At 41.8% G+C, this 17,736-nt stretch overlaps 1 protein-coding gene across 1 annotated transcript in view; it reads left to right on the top strand.

The window, feature by feature from the left end:
- The window catches only part of TMEM163 (transmembrane protein 163), a 238,725-nt gene that overhangs the window by 135,039 nt on the left and 85,950 nt on the right, over positions 1 to 17,736 (top strand). The window contains exons 3-4 of the mRNA XM_042994308.1: positions 384 to 427; positions 1,802 to 1,893. Of these exons, the coding sequence (XP_042850242.1) occupies positions 384 to 427; positions 1,802 to 1,893 (136 nt within the window). The remainder of the gene's footprint in view (positions 1 to 383; positions 428 to 1,801; positions 1,894 to 17,736) is intronic.

Raw genomic sequence — 17,736 nt, 5'->3', positions numbered from 1 at the left:
GAACATTGTGGATGGTGGCACTTTTACCCTGGCAGTTTCATGTGGTTCCCAGCTCTCTGTTCCCAATTGCTAAAGTCTCAAAGTCTCAGCAGCCATTTGATTGACAGGTGCTTGGACATTTTCATTCTGAAGCCAGCCCTTTGGTGCTAGAGGATGCAGTGGGAAGGGTTGCTGTTGCCAGTGGAGTCCACAATCTTTTCACCTTCACTTTCCTTTTTTCAGTTCATAGGGTTGACAAGTACAGTTAATTTTTAACTTAATGCTCTTGGAACTTTTCCACTGATGTTTAAAAGGCCCTATCAACTATATTAATATACTCATAAATGAGAGAAAATATCCATGAGGTCTTAAAATATGCTGAATAATATTTTCTTTCTTTTTAGCTGTCTCCGTTATGAGGTACAGCGCCTCTGCTTTTGGGTTTGCAGTAAGTAACCTGAAATGTACTTTTATGAAGTTTTGCACGTTTTTCCTGAGCCCACAAATCTCACTCTGGGCTGGCAGTTCAGAGGGTGGTTAGCTGAAGAGAGCTTAGCGTGACAAACCTTTTATGGAAATAGCTTCTATAAAAAAAAAAAAACAACAACTACAATTTTGAAGGAAACAACGATACTCTACACGTCTCCAGAACAGATTAGGGGACCTCATTTTCCACGCCTGGTTGAGAGGATGGTTTTAGCCTGTTTTTCTCCCTCAAGGTTGTAGGTTTGAAAGTGGGTACACACTGGAGTGAAGCATTTACTGGTACAGGCAGAGGTGTTGGGGTTAGGATTGGGGCTGCTGGCACTAGACAAGTCAGTCTGTAGCCCCATTAGGAGTAACCTGGGTCCTGAACCTGTTTCCTGATGGGAATTGGTCAGAGAAAACAGGTCTCAGATGTTTTATAGGCTAGGCATGTTGCAAGCTTGGGTGTAGTTTCCCCACATTCCTTCAAGACAGTGCTAGTGCTTGGAGTTTTCCAGCTGAAAAGTGAGATGTGGTGCAGTGACTCATCTGGAGAGCTCCAACATCCTCCTATGTAGCTTTAGGGTTTCCTGTACCTGAGGGCATGTGTTCCTGTTCCCAAACCCACTTCTGCCCTTTGATGTGAGAACTTAAAGTTTTGGAGGTTGTAGATTGTTTTCAGAATCTTTTGAAAGGTATGGACAGTCTCTCCAGAAAAATGCCCCCCCCACACCCACCCCTCCCTTTTATCCCCTTTCTTCTGTCTCTGTCCCTCACACGTTCACTCATTCATTCAAACAAGAGCATTGAATTTTGTATACAATTCTGAAATGTTCGATTTCCCAGAATCCTTGGGGTATCTCACCCTGAACCTTACTCTCAGTCTCACCCTTGAACTTTATATAGAACAATCGCATCGAGAGCCGGAAACATAGAATCCTTATCCTGAATCTTTTACTTGGGATGTAGGGGAAAGTGCTGCAATTATTTGTCTGCTGGGGGATATGGGTCAGAACAGTACAACTCTCCCCATATCTCCCTGTATCTCCAGAGCGCTAGAAGCTGGGGCCCAGGGAGCAGAGCCCACTGCACCACAGAGTGTGCTTTCTCAGTCCGTGGGAGCAGTGGGAGGTCTGAGGAGAAGCCATGGCACTGCCACCAGGCCAGCATGTCGGGTGACCTCAGCTCCATATTCCCAGGACCCAACATGAGGATGATGAGTAGCCTATATCATGATGATGTGAAGCTTCTTTGCTCTGAGATCACTGGCTCAGATTCCAAGCCTTTGTGTCTTGTGTCTTCACCGTCATGCTTTTTTAACGCTGGAAAACACTAATGCCATGTCTCCTTCTCCTAGTTTGATGCCATCCTCGACGTCCTGTCATCGGCGATTGTCCTGTGGCGTTACAGCAATGCTGCCGCTGTACACTCTGCCCATAGGGAGTACATGTAAGTGGATTTTTATCTTGTCCCAGGCTGCCGAACCCTTGCAAAGGAAGGCCACGTAATTAGGCTGTCAGCATAACTCACCTTGCAACTTTGGTTCCAGGGATGAGAATGAGGACCCAAGTTTACTTTGAGCGTGCCTGCTGTGATATCAGCCGTATGATAGGCACCTTCTGGGATGGTCACAGAGATGGGACATCCTTTTATAATTCTCCCTGTCCTCTGCTCTTGAGTCTGGAGTGAATGTTTGTATGCTCATTTGTCTGTCCTTCTGTCCATCTATCCATTGATCTACCTATGCTTCAATCCATCCATTCTTCCATCCTCTTTCTCTATGTGTTTTTGGAATCTTTGTTCTCTGGAATTTTCATGCTTTTTTTTTCTTCGTAAGTAAGATGACTTTTCCACTGTAATTTATGGGAGATATCTTGAGGGTGTTCTAGATTACCCTACTGGTCTTACATTCCTCTATTAGAGGGTGTGGCTTCTCCCAGTCTCTACATCCTGTGGGTGATGGTTTTGTCTTTGAGGAATTTGAGTTTGTGACCATAAAACACATCTTTTCCAACTTGCATCTCTTTATTCCATTTTAAATCTCCAGGCTGATAGCACAGGTTCCAAAGTTAGATATCTTGGCTTTGAATCTTAGCTTACCACTTGCTAGCTCTGTGACCATAGGAAGTTGCTAACTGTTCTATGCCTTGTTTCCTCATCTAGAAAAGCAGAAAAACAACAATAACTCCTTCACAGAGATATTGTATATATTATATATGTATAATGTAATGTATGTTATATTAGAACAGTATGTATATGTGTATATATATGTATATATAATGTCTGTGTATATATCTATATATCTATATAACATATATATAATATATGTTTGGCATGTAGTTCAGGAAACCTTAGCTGCCATCTTTATTATTAGGTAATTATTAAGGGGGCTCCTCTGAGACTGAGCCACCACTGGTCATTTACCCCACCTCTGTACTTTTGGACAATTTAATACAAATGAGTAAATGTTATCCACAGTGTGATTTGTGTGGTGCCCAGACAGAAGGTTCTCTTGATGAGGATGCTGTGTCATACTTAAAGGTATGAATGTTGAGATACAAACGTTAGGTGCTAGGGGACTCTGGTAGTAATATATCTGGGGTTGCATATGCCAAATGGAAGGCTTTTGAAAGATGATGCTATAGCTGATTCACAAATGAGAACACATTTTATTTCATTGTTGGCTTTAGGTAGAGCATAGAAACTTCTTTTAAGTATTACATATTTATTTAAATGTACATTAGCTCTTTTACCAAATATGAAGTATCGAATGTGTGATGCCCCAGATGATATTGTTCAGGATAAAGTTGATTTTTTTGAGTCAACTTATGGTTGAAAAACTTAAGAGAACAATTGTAGTAAATTGATTTTGTGAAATTTCAAACTATGGTACTATAATGATCAAAGTTGAGTTAACAGTGGTGCAGCCAAAGGAGCAGCCAATGCAACAACCCAAGTGGTTGCTGGCTATGATTTGAGGAATACAGTGAGAACAATCTAGAAATATGCTCACATTTTAAGAGTTAGTCCTGTCTCTCTCCGAGGATGATATGTTCTTTGGTTCTATAGTTGTACTGTCTGGTGCAATAGCTGCTGGTGGCTATTCTGGCACTTAGGTGTAGCTGGTCTGAACTAAGAGGTGTAAGTATAAAATACACACTACATCCCAAAGACTTAGTAAAAAAAAAAAAGTAAACATTTTATTCATAACTTTAAAAATATTGATTGTATGTTGATATAAGAATATTTTGGATATGGGGCTCCTGGCTGCCTCAGTTTGTAGAGCGTTCAACTCTTGATCTCGGGGTGGGGGGGTGTGAGTTCAGGTTCCATGTTGGGTGTAGAGGTTACTTAAAAGTTAAAATTAAAAAAAAATTTTTTTTTAAAGATGTTTATTTATTTTTGAGAGAGACAGAGCACAAGCAGGGAGGGGCAGAGAGGGAGGGAGACACAGAATCCGAAACAGGCTGTAGGTTCTGACCTGTCAGCACAGAGCCAGATGCGGACCTTGAACCCATGAACTGTGAGAGCATGGCCTGAGCCGAAGTTGGATGCTCAACTGACTGAGCCACACAGGCGCCCCCAAATCTTTTTTTTTTTTTTAACGTTTATTTATTTTTGAGGCAGAGAGAGACAGAGCATTAATGGGGGAGGGGCAGAGAGAGAGGGAGACACAGAATTGGAAGCAGGCTCCAGGCTCTGAGCCACCAGCCCAGAGCCCGACGCGGGGCTCGAACTCACGGGCTGTGAGATCGTGACCTGAGCTGAAGTCGGACGCTTAACCGACTTAGCCACCCAGGCGCCCCACCAAATCTTTTTATTTTAAAGAATATTTTGGATATATTGGATTAAACTATTATAATTAATTTTACTTGCTTCTGTTTCTTTTTTCTAATGTGGCTTTTAAAAAATTTTAATTACTTATGTGGCTTATAGTATAATTCTTTTGGGCCTTGACCTCAAAAGAGAGAGCTCTTCCCTCTCTGTCTTTTCTTACTTTAGAAATAATAATCCAGAATTTGATTTGCGATTCCAGAAGGAATTGAGTTCAGTGTTACTCAATTTCTCTCTTCTAATTTGCTCTTTTAAATCTGATTTCCTTTATGCTGAAATGAGTTTCTTATGTATTAGTCACAAATCTACAAATTATTGTAGCTTTTCCATAGAGTCAGGATCTCTTTGAGCATTTGCCAGGTGGCCTTGAGTTTTCCAAGATGAAAAGACTGATGACAAGAAATGTGTTTTGGTTTTCAGTGATTGCAAAATAGGTACCATTACAAAAATGTATATCTCTCATGATACCCCAAAGGCAAAAATTCCGAGTAGTTGCTTTGATAATTCCCAGATTCATGCAGTGATGCCAGTGAATTTATTTGGAGATTCTTAAATGTAGGGATTAAAACAATATCCCACAATCCATTGTATTGTTGGCTTTAGTTTAAAGTTTTAATCTCTGCCTCATCCCATGTAAATTAAAAATTCATGGAATCACTGCCAGATGAGAAACCGATGTTTGCGTATTAATGGGCATGAATGAATTATGAGAGGCATAGCTAGAAAAACCACTGGTTTTCAGTTAGTTGCTGGAGAATAATAAATGAGGAAATACCCAACTGGTCCTTAGTTAATTCCTCTAATTTGTCCTACTTTGACTCTAAGCTTCAGAGAGAATCTTGAGCTTGGAGTTGCCAGTACAGGGAGCAGTGGGACCTTTGTCAGCCTTGCTGCCTGATACTGTGTGTGCTGGCTGTGTGCTTGATGCCCAGCGGAAGAGAGGATGCCTTTAGCATTACCATAGGGTGTAGCCCTCAATCATTTTGTTTTGCACTTCCTTTTTATTGTGGTAAAAAACACTACCACTGGATTTACCATCTTAAACATTTTAAGTGTGTGGTTTAGTAGTATTAAATATATTCATTTTACGGTTGTGAGCTCCTTCATCATGCAAAGCTGAAACTTCATACTTACTAAACAGCTTCCCTTTTCCCTCTCCCCCAGCCCTTTGCAGCCATGATTCTACTTTGTTTCTATGCATTTGATTACTGTAGGTACCTCACATAAATACAATCATAAGCTATTTGTTTTGTGACTGGCTTCTTTCACTAAATGTAATGGCCATGGCAAAATTAACAAATGGCCCTCATGGTTGAGAAATCTTGCTTAGGTAGACAGTCCTAGGTGTGGGGCACTGATCTGAGAATGAGATGCTCAAATCCAGCATTTCACAGGCGGTTTGCCTACTGGTGTGAATTTAGGCTGGGAATGGGTGGCTGATGTCAAGCAAGAACAAAAGGTCAGGGACGTACGTTCCACCAGGTATTGGCCAGATGCTCCATCTGGGATTGAAGCAATGGTTGCAGAGTTGGGGAGGAGATGAAGGCAGTGAAGCAGGTGTTGTTTCCATCAGCCAGGAAAAGAGAGGGACCAGGTGGTTGGGGCTAATGGCAAGGAGGCATCCTGGCTGGTTTAGCCTGAGACTGACTGGGAGCATGGAAGGGAAAAAGCCGGAGGACTGGTTTGTAATTCACCATGAGGCACATAGGCTGCGAGTATGTGGATGAGAGAGAACACACTGCCTCTGCTTCCAAGGTGGGGGAGGCAGCTTCCTCAGGGAGCAACCAGGTTTTTCTTAGGCCAACTGGTGAGAGCAAGAGTCGGAAAAGAGTCTGAGGATGTGGAGAGTGGGATAGGATGAACGTGTTTTGGGGAAGGAAGGGTGCAGGGCCACACAGGGGGACACAGAGGAGCGTGGCTAGAAGGATAGGGTGGTGATGGTTGTCCTGGTGACAGTAGATTGCTGTGAGGCCACTAAAAGAATGAAGCACTATGTGTACATGTGCATTGTGATGTCCAAGTGTCATTAAGTGAAGAAAGCATAGAGCAAAACAGCGTTTAGGGTCTCTTCTCATTTGTTTTAACAAAAGAGGTTTGCATCCACACACACTGTTTAGGCATATAAAAAAAATCTCTACAAGGATATAAAGGAGACTGGCAGCAAGATCTCCTCAGGGAGGGGGACTGGGGACAGAAGAAAGAGAGGAGATGCTTTTTATATCCTTTAGACCAGAGCTGTCCAGCAGAAATCTCTACAATCATTATTGTTCTATAGCTGCACTGTGCAGTATCATCAAGCCATTACCCACATGTGGCCATTCACCATTTGCTATGTGGCTACATTTTTAACTTTATTTAATTTAAATTAATTGAACCATATATAGCCACATGTGGCTGGTGGCTACTGTATTGGACAGTACCTCTTTAGGTAGTTCGATCATTTTTAATCCATTTTTTTATTAAAAAAATTTTTTTAACTTTTAAAATTTACTTTGAGAGGGACAGAGAGACCACGTGCAAGCTGGGAAGGGACAGAGAGAGGGAGAGAGGGAATCCCAATCCTGATAGTGCAGAGCTCAATGCAGGGCTCAAACTCATGAATATCATAACCTGAGCCGAAATCAAGAGTCAGATGCTTAACCGACTGAGCCAACCAGGCGCCCCTAATCCATTTTTTAAAAACAAAGTTGTTACTAAATCAAAGTTCAGGGGACTTGGAAATGAGAGAAAGGTAGGGGAGGAAGGAGGTGCTGGAGGAGGTGGGTGTGGGAGAAATTAGTGTAGGAGGAACCTGGCATGGCCAAATGACACAGGGCATTTCGCGCCTGTCTCAACCATTGTCAGCCTTGTGTACTATGTAAGGCCATAGGAAGTACAGCTTCCTGCTGCCATCAGCTGTGGAGGGCCATCAGGATGCTTGCCATGGAAGGTACAGCTTGACACTCATTGGAGGCCTCTGACATTTTGCATGATTTCAACACAGGTGGGAGGCCCGTGAACACTCCCCAGTCCCAGCTGTCTCCTTGGGCCATTCGTCAGCTTGCTGAGATGGAGAGGTGGAGGCAGATGGAAGGCTGTTCACCTTTACAGGCTTGAACTTCTGCAACACTGAGGCAAAAACACAACCTGGGAGGCTATTCACTTGTTCCAAATGTACCTCCACATGGCATGATGCTCAGCAGCATATTGGAAAGCAAATTTGAGAGCTCTGGGGTAGATATTCTTAGAGAGGCATAAATCCTGGTGTGTCTCTTCATGTGAAATAAATGGGGCACGCCGGTTCTCACCCATGCAGGGTCCTTGCTCGGTCTTTCTCCCCCGCCCCCAATCTGCTGAGCCAAATGCCTTGGCCTGAAAACTACCAGTCGACAGGATAGCTTTTGATGACTGGTTTCAGCAACATTCTTGCTGCTTTTGGAAACAGCTCTGGAAATTGAAAAAGAAAAGAAACTGATTCAGTCAAGAAATAGCATATCGGCAATTTGCTTTTGGTGTCTGATCTAAGAGGACTGCAAAGGCCAGGAGTTATACCAGGAACATAGTGAAGTAGTACCGTGCCTCCCTCCCCCTCTTTGCACAGAGCATTCGGTCTGACCCTAAATCAGGGGCTTTGGGAGAGTGAACCATCTTTCCTCCACACTTTTCTAGTGCTCTTAACATTACCAAGCTCTTGAGTGTATTTTGAACCTGAACCTGGAAGAATAAATAATTTCAGAGAGTCCCTCAACAGCTGATGAGAACCAGTGTAGAAGGTAGAGAGCCTTGATAGCGGGACCTGAGCTCACATGCCTTGACCAGTTTGGATTTAGTCTTGCCTGAAGGCAAAGAGAGTTGCCATGGGAAGTTCCACAGTTGTGGGAAGTTCTATGAAGCCTGCCATGACACAGGCATGATATTAATGGGTTGTGGTGCTGTGGGCAGGATGTGTTAGAGAAAGAAGTGTAGGCTTCCTTAGTCTACTATGGGTAGAAATGTGTCCCCCAAAAGATACTGAAATCCTAATCCCCACTGCTACAGAATGTGACGTTTTGGGAAATAGGGTCTTTGCAGATACAACTAAGTGAGATGAGGTCCTAATCCCATTTGACTGGAGTCCTTATAGGAAGAGGAGAAGATACACCAAGACAGAAGCACATGTGACAGCAGGGGCAGTGTTCAGAGTCCTGTATCTACAAGCCAAGGAACTCCAAGGATGGTTGGCAAACGCCAGTAGCTCAAGGAAGCCAGGAGGGATTCTGCCCTACAGGTTTCAGAGGGAGCGTGGGCCCACTGCCAACGCCTTGATTTTGAACTTCCAGCTTCCAGAACTGTGAGAGAGTAAATTTCTTTTATTTAAGCCCCTAAGTTTGTGGTGCTTGGTTACAGCAGCCACTGGAAAACTGCTGCTGTCCCCAAGAAGAGTCTCCTATCAGACCTGCACTCAACTGCTCTGTGACCTTGAGTGACGCACGAATTTTTCGAAACCTCAGTTACCTCCTCTGTGAAAGGGGGTGGGCTGTGACAACTACCAAATGGTGTTGTGGTGAAGATAAGACACGATACTGAATGTGACATGAGTATGTGCTCAAAAAATGTTAGATCACTTATTTTCCGTCCTTGGGGTTTTGAAAATGTTTTTTCAATAGTCATACTGGGATACTTTGAAATTACGCTTTTGTTTTAATTTCCTTTGAACAGTATAGAACAAAGGACTTTGCAAGGAAAAAAATCTAAAAACCCAGACATATACTCGCATATTGAGAAAGTTGCTTTTGACCTAGGGACATGGGGTAATAGTGTAGTGAGGTAACAAAAGATTGCTTGATTTCCTGATTTCATTTCTTCATCCCACCCCTAAAACAAATCTCATCTGTGTGGAGCACAACAAAGTAATATATGATTTTTGTAAAAAGTTAAGGTAATTCATACAGGTACAAAGGACATAGCAATTGTCAGAGAGCCTTCCAGGGAGAACCATAGCTAAAGTTTAGTTGTGTATTGTGTTGGTGTGTGCACATACATCTTTTTTTTTCCTACATAAATAATCTATATATACCCTTATGCAAACTGGTTTTTCTCTACTTACCACCATGTTTTGGACATTTTCCCATCTTTGGATAAATAGAGGTATGTTATTTTTTGAAAGCTATTCAGTATTCTGTGCATGGATTTAACATATTTTGTTAAGTACTTTTCTACTGAAGATGCAGGTTGTTTCCAGCTTCTTGGGGCTAGAAGCAACCTGAAATAACTGTCCTTACACGTTCGTATTGTAATGCTTGTCTTCTTATTTCTTGAGGATAAATTACTAGAAGTCTGGGTCGAAGAATATGCTTACAGTTCTGATGCCCAGTGTGAAACTGTTCTCCAAGTAGGTCATACGAATTTACATTTGCACCAGTATGGGTGAGGATGTCTGTTGACTCACCTTTACCAGCACTAAGTGCTACCATTCTTTTTGAGCTGAGCTACTTGTCCAGGTGGGAAATCGAATTCTCCACGTTAAGGTGCACATGTTTAGTTATCAGGCTGAGCACATTCTCAGATTTGTTTTGGCATTTGTATTTCTTTTGGGAACTGGGTTGCCAGAATTTCAGATGGGAATGAGGATCCTTTTGTTTCCTTTTTGAACCATTTCCCAGACACAGGCTATAGAACTTAGGTGACAAAGAAAGTACACCTTAATAACTGATCAGATCTTTCCTGCCTTGCCCCTCCCACCCCCACCCCCACCATATTCTTTTTTTGCAGTGCCATGGTTTTTTTTTTTTTCTTTCACAGGTCTAAATACCTGCATTAATTTATGTATTGGTATATTTGTTGAGTGTCTATTGCCCTCAAAGACTTTAAGCTCACAAGGGCAAGGGTATTCCTTAAGTGTCTTAATCTTTTAACCTTCTTCCACCTGGCATTTACTAGTTGCTCATTTAAAGAGATGCAGAATGAAAGATTGAATCATGGGAGCTCTTCATCTTATGTAAAGTTGCAATAACTTTTATTAAGATGATAAGTATTTATTCAACACCTCCTGTGTGTTGGGTATCATGCTGGGCTTTGCGTTGACACCTGGTAGAGAAGGGAAATAGTGTTTCTGAAGGCTCATGGCTGGTAATGGATACAACTGGGGTTTGAACCTACCTTCTGCTTGCTCTGAAATTTCCTTGTAATCATTATGCAACACTGCCTCTTCAAATGATCATTTGTGTGTCTTTGTTTTACCAGTTTTTCATTCCAGCTCCTTCCCCCGCTCTGCCCCCCAACCTTCCTCCTGGAAATGCCCTTTCTTAGCAATTTTCTGCAAGCCAGATTTAATTGTAAGGGAGAAGAAAAGTGGTATGGATGCAGAAGGATTAAGAGCTATAAAAAAATACAACTGAAAATTCAGTCCTGGGCTTGGGTTCTAACTCTGGTAGGTAGGGAAATGGTTGGCTGCTGGCCAGATATAGATAAACTGCTAGGGCAATCTAGGGGCAGGATGCCATGCCCAGGAGCAGCTGTCATGTCTTGGTCCCTTGGCAAATGGCTGCTGTGACAAGTACCATGGCCCTCCTGTGTCTCAAAGGTCTTAGAAATGAAGATCATTTGTCTTAGCTGCAGCCTGGACTTCTTGCATGCTCTTTGAAGCTTTGGTTCTTATTTTCACACCAAGTTGGCAGCTGCATAGGACCTACTGGATCCTGGGCCAAGGGCTCTGTGGGTTTGTTATAAAGGAGCAGGAACACACCTTTGTCCGTGGCTGTGGCCTCTCCTTTGGCACCCACTGTTGGAACAAGGCATTTGTTGAGTGGAGAGGGTTCCATCCCCAAGGACACCAGGGCCCAACACTGTGAATGGGCCTGGCCCCTTCACCTGAGGATGGTCACTGTTTGGAAACCTGAGCCTGGAAGTCACCATATTTGTCATTTCTCCATCTTCCACTCTGGTCCCTGTGCTTTGTGGTGAACAGATTTAATTCAGGAACCTTCCTTGAAGTGGGGAGGTTTAAGGTAGACAGGTGAGAATGGGGTCATTCTCTTTTTGTGACCACTTTTGGTGGTGGGAGATTTCGGCAGGCTCTTTGCCTTCTCTCAGTGGTCCTATTTTCAGAGGACAGGTCTGTGGACTTGGTTTCTCCATAGTCATCTTTGAAGTTTCAGGGTCAGAGTTTTTCAGGGCACATTTCTTCTCCCTTTGGTCTCCAGATCTTTTCCTGTGTGTTAGCTGTTGAACATTGAAATTCAATTTAACTGTGTGTAGTACCATTGACTACTGATGAACACCAACTCTTGGTGCTGGCTATGGCTTGATGACTACTTTGTTCTTTATTACAGCTTGCATTTTCTGAAAAATATTTTATAAGGTACATATGCTATTTTTGTAATCCTATCAAAGATACTTTTTCCTTTTGGGGGAATATAAAAAGCAAGCCAGTCTGGGAACAAGGAATAAAACTCTCACTCATCTCCTTGATGTTTGTGCTGCCTTCCTTTGATTATCCTACTGGGTGCTATTGTACTCCACATCAGCACCACCGGGTGCTTTTACATATGATTACTCCTCTTCTGAAGGGACCTGCCAGTGTATGCAGCCTTCCTTGGGCAAGGATGTCTATGAAATGATGGAATTTTTCATATGGAATTTTCCATTTTCATGGAATTATGGTGATCTTTTTCTCCCCATTTCCTGCCTTTCTCTAAATAGTTGCACCCTTTGAGTTTTTAGTCATCCGGGTTTTACCAGCATCTCCCTGTATCAGGATTCAGCCTACTCATATCACTAAGTAGAAGGCATCTACAGGAATGTTTGAGTTGTTTGGTTTTTTTTAGTTTGTTTGTTTTTTGCCTACCTCATAAAATTGTTAGGAGAAACAAATGAGATAATATAAGTAACTTGCCTGGCATAGCATTTGACAAATAGTAGGTGTCTCATAAACGGGGTTTATTTTTAATAGTAGATTGGCCAGGAAAAATAGAGATAAGGGTGTTTTGATTTTAAATGTTTATTTATTTATTTTGAGAGGGGGGAGGGGCAGAGGGAGGGAGAGAAAGAATCTTAAGCAGGCTCTCTACTCAGTGTAGAGCCTGATGCAGGACTTGATCTCATGACCCTGGGATCATGATCTGAACCAAAATTAAGAGACACTCAACCAACTGAGCAACCCAGGCGCCCCTAACCATGTTTTTTAAAAAAAACTTTATTAAAATATAATTTACACAGCCTGCAACTCATGCATTTAAAGTGTATAAGTCAATGGTTTTTAATATTCATAGCATTGATCAAAACATTTTCATTGCCATGAAAAGAAGCCCCACTCCTTTTAGCTTCCTCTACTTCCAACTTGCCTTTCCCCTGCTCCTAGTCCTAGGCAATCACTAATCTTTTGGTCTGTATAGTTTAGCCTAATCCTGAGCTTTCATAGAAGTGGATTTATACGCTCTGTGGTCCTTTGTGGCTCCACGTGTTTTCTTCCTTCCCTTAGTCTGTCACTTTGCATAATGTTTCCAGCCTTCCTCCACTTTGTAGCATGTATCAGTATTTTCTTTCTTTTTATTGTTACATCATATTCCATTATATGGATGTCCCACATTTGGTTTATCCATTCATCAGTTGATGGACATTTATTTGGGTTGTTTCATTTTGGCTATTATGAATAATGCTGCTGTAAACATTTGTATACATGTGTTTGTATGGAAATAATGTTCTTATTTCTTTTGGCTTTGTACTTATAAGTGAAAATTGCTGGGCTATATCATAACTCTGTATCTAACATTTGAAGAATTGTCAAACTTTTCCAAAGTAGCTGCACCATTTTAAATTGCCATCAGCAGTGTATGAGGGTTCCAATTTCTCCACATCCTCATCGGCACTTGTTATTATCTGCTTTTTTAATTCTAGCCATCCTGGTGGGTATGAGTGGTGTCTTATCATGGTTTTGATTTATACTTGAAGGTTCTTATGCATTTGGAAAGTCACCATACTTTCCCCCTGTTTGTTTCTTCCTCTTAATGCCATAGAACCTTTAGAAGCTATGTTACCCCTGCTAGTAAAGTAGTTTGTCTGGAAGAAGTTTCCTTCAAGAGGCCCATCACCCTATTGATAATGTCCTCTGGCCTCCTTATGGCTCTGCAGTGTCTGGCTAATGGCCTTATAGACTGAGTTTTGGTTTTAATGACACAAATATAGGAGACTCAGATTAATTAGGCTCATAGAACTGATGTATAAAAACAGGATGCCAATTTATTAGTGGATGTGTAGTATGGTCATCATAAGAATCTTGTCTGGATATCCATGTGGTTTTCTTAATTTTTCTCCCTGTTGGGAGAAATACTATCAGCATCTGCTGGCAATGGAAGATTCCTTTTCCTTTTCCTTTTCCTTTTCCTTTTCCTTTTCCTTTTCCTTTTCCTTTTCCTTTTCCTTTTCTTTTTCTTTTTCCTTTTCTATTGCATATTTTCAGAGTGCCTGTAGGCCCTCAACATATAGCTGTGGGTTTTATGGTCTGGTAGGGAGTCAAGGGGTTTTTGTAGAATTTTTGTTCTGATCTGATAGGTTTTGATCTAGAAGTTAAACTTTTAGGCCAGTCTTAACCACTGATTTTCTTGCCATGGTTTGGGGACTGTGCTAAGTACTTTCTCTGATTTGTCTCATTTAATTCTCAGAACAATCCTATGAGGTACAGGTATCACTACCCCAATTATATAGATGAGGAAATGGATATGGAGAGGTACAGTGACTTGCCCAGAGTTGTAGAGCTGGGATTAGTGCTGGTGATTTGCACCAAGCCCTGCTGGACTCCAAAGCCTGGTGCTGCCTTCATTTCGGGGCAGTACTGTGTTTGTCCTGCTCAGGTGAGAAGCCTCATGGATTCCCTGTGTGCTGATGACAGGTGTGACCGTGGGCTCAGAAGTAAGACTTAGCAGAAAACAGCTGTGAACAGCCCCAAACTTTAGCCCCAACTTGAGAGGCAAAAAATAAATAAATAAATAAAATAAAAAAATAAATAAATAAATCTGTGTTTTAAGTCTATTTCTGCTACACATAGTGTAGCTATCCTTTGCTTTCATTTCCTTATCTGTTAGGTTAATATTAAGATTACTGTCTTAACTGCCCAGCAGGAGATATCAGAAAAGAACCAAAGAAGAACATGTTTTGAAGGATTGAAAAAGGTGTGTGTATACACACATACAGATATCTATGTTATATAGTAAATAAATATTAAATTTTGCGTATAAAAGTAATATATTTCTTTTTTGAATTAAATTTTTTTTTTTATTTTTGAGAGAGAGAGAGACAAAGCATGAGCAGGGGAGGGGCAGAGAGAGAGGGAGACACAGGATCTGAAACAGGCTCCAGGCTCTGAGCTGTCAGCACAGAACCAGATGCAGACCTTGAACCCATGAACTGCGAGATCATGACCTGAGCCAAAGTTGGATGCTCAACAGACTGAGCCACCCAGGCGCCCCAAAAGTAATATATTTCTTAAATGCAATTAAATTAATAAACTTAAATTCTTTAAATTTTAAAAAATTTTATTGTAGTAAAAACTCCTAATGTAAGATCCACCCTAAGGGAATGTTTAAGTGGGTATATACAACATTATTACTAGGGGCACAGTGTGGTCTAGCTGACTTCTAGAACTCGTTCATCTTGTATGACTGAAAATTTATGCCTTTTGATAGGGCAGCTCCCTGTTTATCCCTTCCTTTTAACTTAACTTCTTAAACACAGATCACCAGAGGGGAAGATCCCCAAGAGGACTTGAGTATTGGGCAGGAAGGCTGCTCTAAGTTTTATTTTTTTTTTATTTTTTATTTATTTATTTATTTTTTTTTGGCTGCTCTAAGTTTTAAATGGGAGGGTTAAACTCCCGTCCTCCGTAGCCTTCCTAGGGCGACAGGGAGGCCAGGTGTCTCTATTTGCTCTTGTGTTTGTTGCTACAAAGTGATTGTTTAGTGTGAGTCTTAGCACCCAACAGGATTTGTTCCTTGGCATTTTCAGCCAAGAAATCTTTGTCTTTTTCTGTGCATGCGTTTTCAATGAGAAAACCTACGCAAAAGATAGGTCAGTGGCATGGAAGTACCCTAAAAACAAGCGATACACTGACCTTACCTGCTCTTAAAGTTTGGATTCTCCCTCTCTCCCAAAACCACTAAGAGATCATGGGAACACCAGGTTATCACAGGTGAAATTCTTCCAGAATATTAAGGTACATGCCGGCATCTGAAATTGAGTATCCTTAAAAAATAGCAGTGATATGAATAATTGTTTGGTAAGTCCTGTCTGAGAGAACAGATGGAAGTTTGAAAAAATGACATATTTAGGCCCCTGTATCTCAATACCCTCTTTTACCCGTTTTTTGAGCAAGCTATTTTGCTGGCTCCAGTTAAGACCAACCTGGTTAAACACCTTCCTCAAGGTTCATTTGGCCGTTTGGATTGACAACTCAGGAAAGGTGGTCACGGAGAAACTTACTTTCCTGCCTTTCCCAAGCATAGTAAGGATTACTATGGATAAATAAATATTACTACGGATAAATAAATCTTGATGGACTTCCCTGAAATAACAATGAATCTCAACTTCATCCTGATTTTGAATTCTCCAGGTAATCTGCATTTCTGAGTGGAGAATGATGATCTAGGCATCCAGTTTGTGGTCAGGTAGCTGTTCTGTCAAGGTGGTGTCCATTTTGTTTCATATGTGAGAAGGTGAAATGTATTTCGAAAAGGTCCAGTTGTGCTGATCAGATTCCTATCAGGAGATGCATTATCTAACACCCAACAACGAGTTGCTGAGAGCCCACAATGTGCCGGTACTTCCTGAGGTACCAGGAAACAAGAAACCCACCAGGTCCCACTCTCATGGGCCTGAAAGGAGAGGATGGACAGTAATGTAATTGCAGAGACAAGTGAGAGCTGTGAAGAAAATCTTCCAGGTAAATGTAACCGGGATTATGGGGAGGGGTCCTCTGAAGCCAGGTGTCAAGGAAGGTCCTTGAACCGATACTTCAGATGGTGTGAAGAAGCCTGGAGAAAAGGCATCCCTGGGCAGTCGGGTTGGCAAAACAAAGGCTTAAGGGTGGGAACCAGCTTGGTGTGTCTGGAGGGTTGAAAAATAGGTTCCTGTAGCTGGACCCAGTTAGTGAGGGAGATGATGCTTTGAAGCGGCCAAGGCTTGGGGACCCTCGGGAGGGATCTTGATTATATGAACAGTGGGAAGCCATGGGCAAGTCATTAAGCCGGGGGTGAAGTGATCTGATTATGTAATTAATGTCAGAGAGCTCAGGTGGTTGTTCACAAGGGAATTCTGCCATTCTTGTTCATATATGAGGCCCTATGTCATTTCTTTAAAAAATGAAAATATTGTTATTCATGTCACTGACTGTGGTACATATTTGTAGAACAATACATTTAAATTAACAAAATTTAAAGTGAACGTTTTCTCTCTTTCATACTTACCCTCATCCTTTCCTCCCTCCCCCATGAAATATAATCACAATGAACAGTTTGGTGTGTGTGCTTCCAGAATATTTTGTGTGTAAATAAAATATGGTACACACCCATATGCTTTATATACATACACGACTAAGTGTAAATGACAATAGGATTGTCTTTGTTGACATTGCTTTTGCAACATGCTTTTTTCCTCCTAATATAAAACCAAGGACATTTAAAAATTTCCTGCCTGTATATCTCACTCATTCTTTGTAATGGCCTCATGGAATTCTGCTGTTGGCTGTACCATAATTTATTTTGCAGTGTCGTATTAGGAGATCTGAGATGTTTCAGCTTTGGCTGTTTTAAGCTGTGTTGCTGTTACTGCTTCTGCTTGAATCTATGCACACCTCTTTGTGTGTTCCTCTAGGCCCTGTGTGTGAAATATGGGGTACTTTTTTCAGTAATGAGAGAAAACTAAACTGTGAGTTTAACAATCCCCTGGTGCATCCTAGCCCAATCTGTATTCCGAATGAGGGTGAAGCCTTGTCTGTTGGCAAGAACGTGCCTTACACAGGAGACCTGTCGGTCCCCAAGTATGGTGGGGTTGTTGTTTGCCACTGATCTGTAATCTTGGTTATTCATGGGGTGGGTGGTCACTGTGATTGGAAATGCTGCCAGCCACAAATGCACGGGAGAAGGAGGAACATATGCAGGGAAGGGTAGGCTCACCTCTTTTATATGCACGTCAAGCCAGCACTATTCCCCAAGCCCCTGTCACCGTGTGGGCACAGCTGCAGGTCTGTATGAGATTGCTTTCCCGAATATCATGAGTAACTAAAGCCCGGGACAGGCTTACAAACAATAGGCTATGCAAAGCTGGGTCTGCCCTTTGCATAATTAACCTGCGACTCTGTGTTTCCAGCAACGTGATTGTTGGAGGCAGTGGCAAGCATGGTCAGGACCAAATACACATTTCCTTATTATTGAATTGATGCTTTGCAAATATCATATCTTATTAAAAGCAAAGGAGCTGTGGGAGGAGGGTTTGTCTGATGAAAGGTTTGGG

Source organism: Panthera tigris, chromosome C1, assembly GCF_018350195.1.
Source record: "Panthera tigris isolate Pti1 chromosome C1, P.tigris_Pti1_mat1.1, whole genome shotgun sequence".
NCBI classification, from domain to species: Eukaryota; Metazoa; Chordata; class Mammalia; order Carnivora; family Felidae; genus Panthera; species Panthera tigris.
The sequence above is the reverse complement of the archived record's forward strand: the minus strand, read 5'-3'. Positions and strand labels throughout refer to the sequence as shown.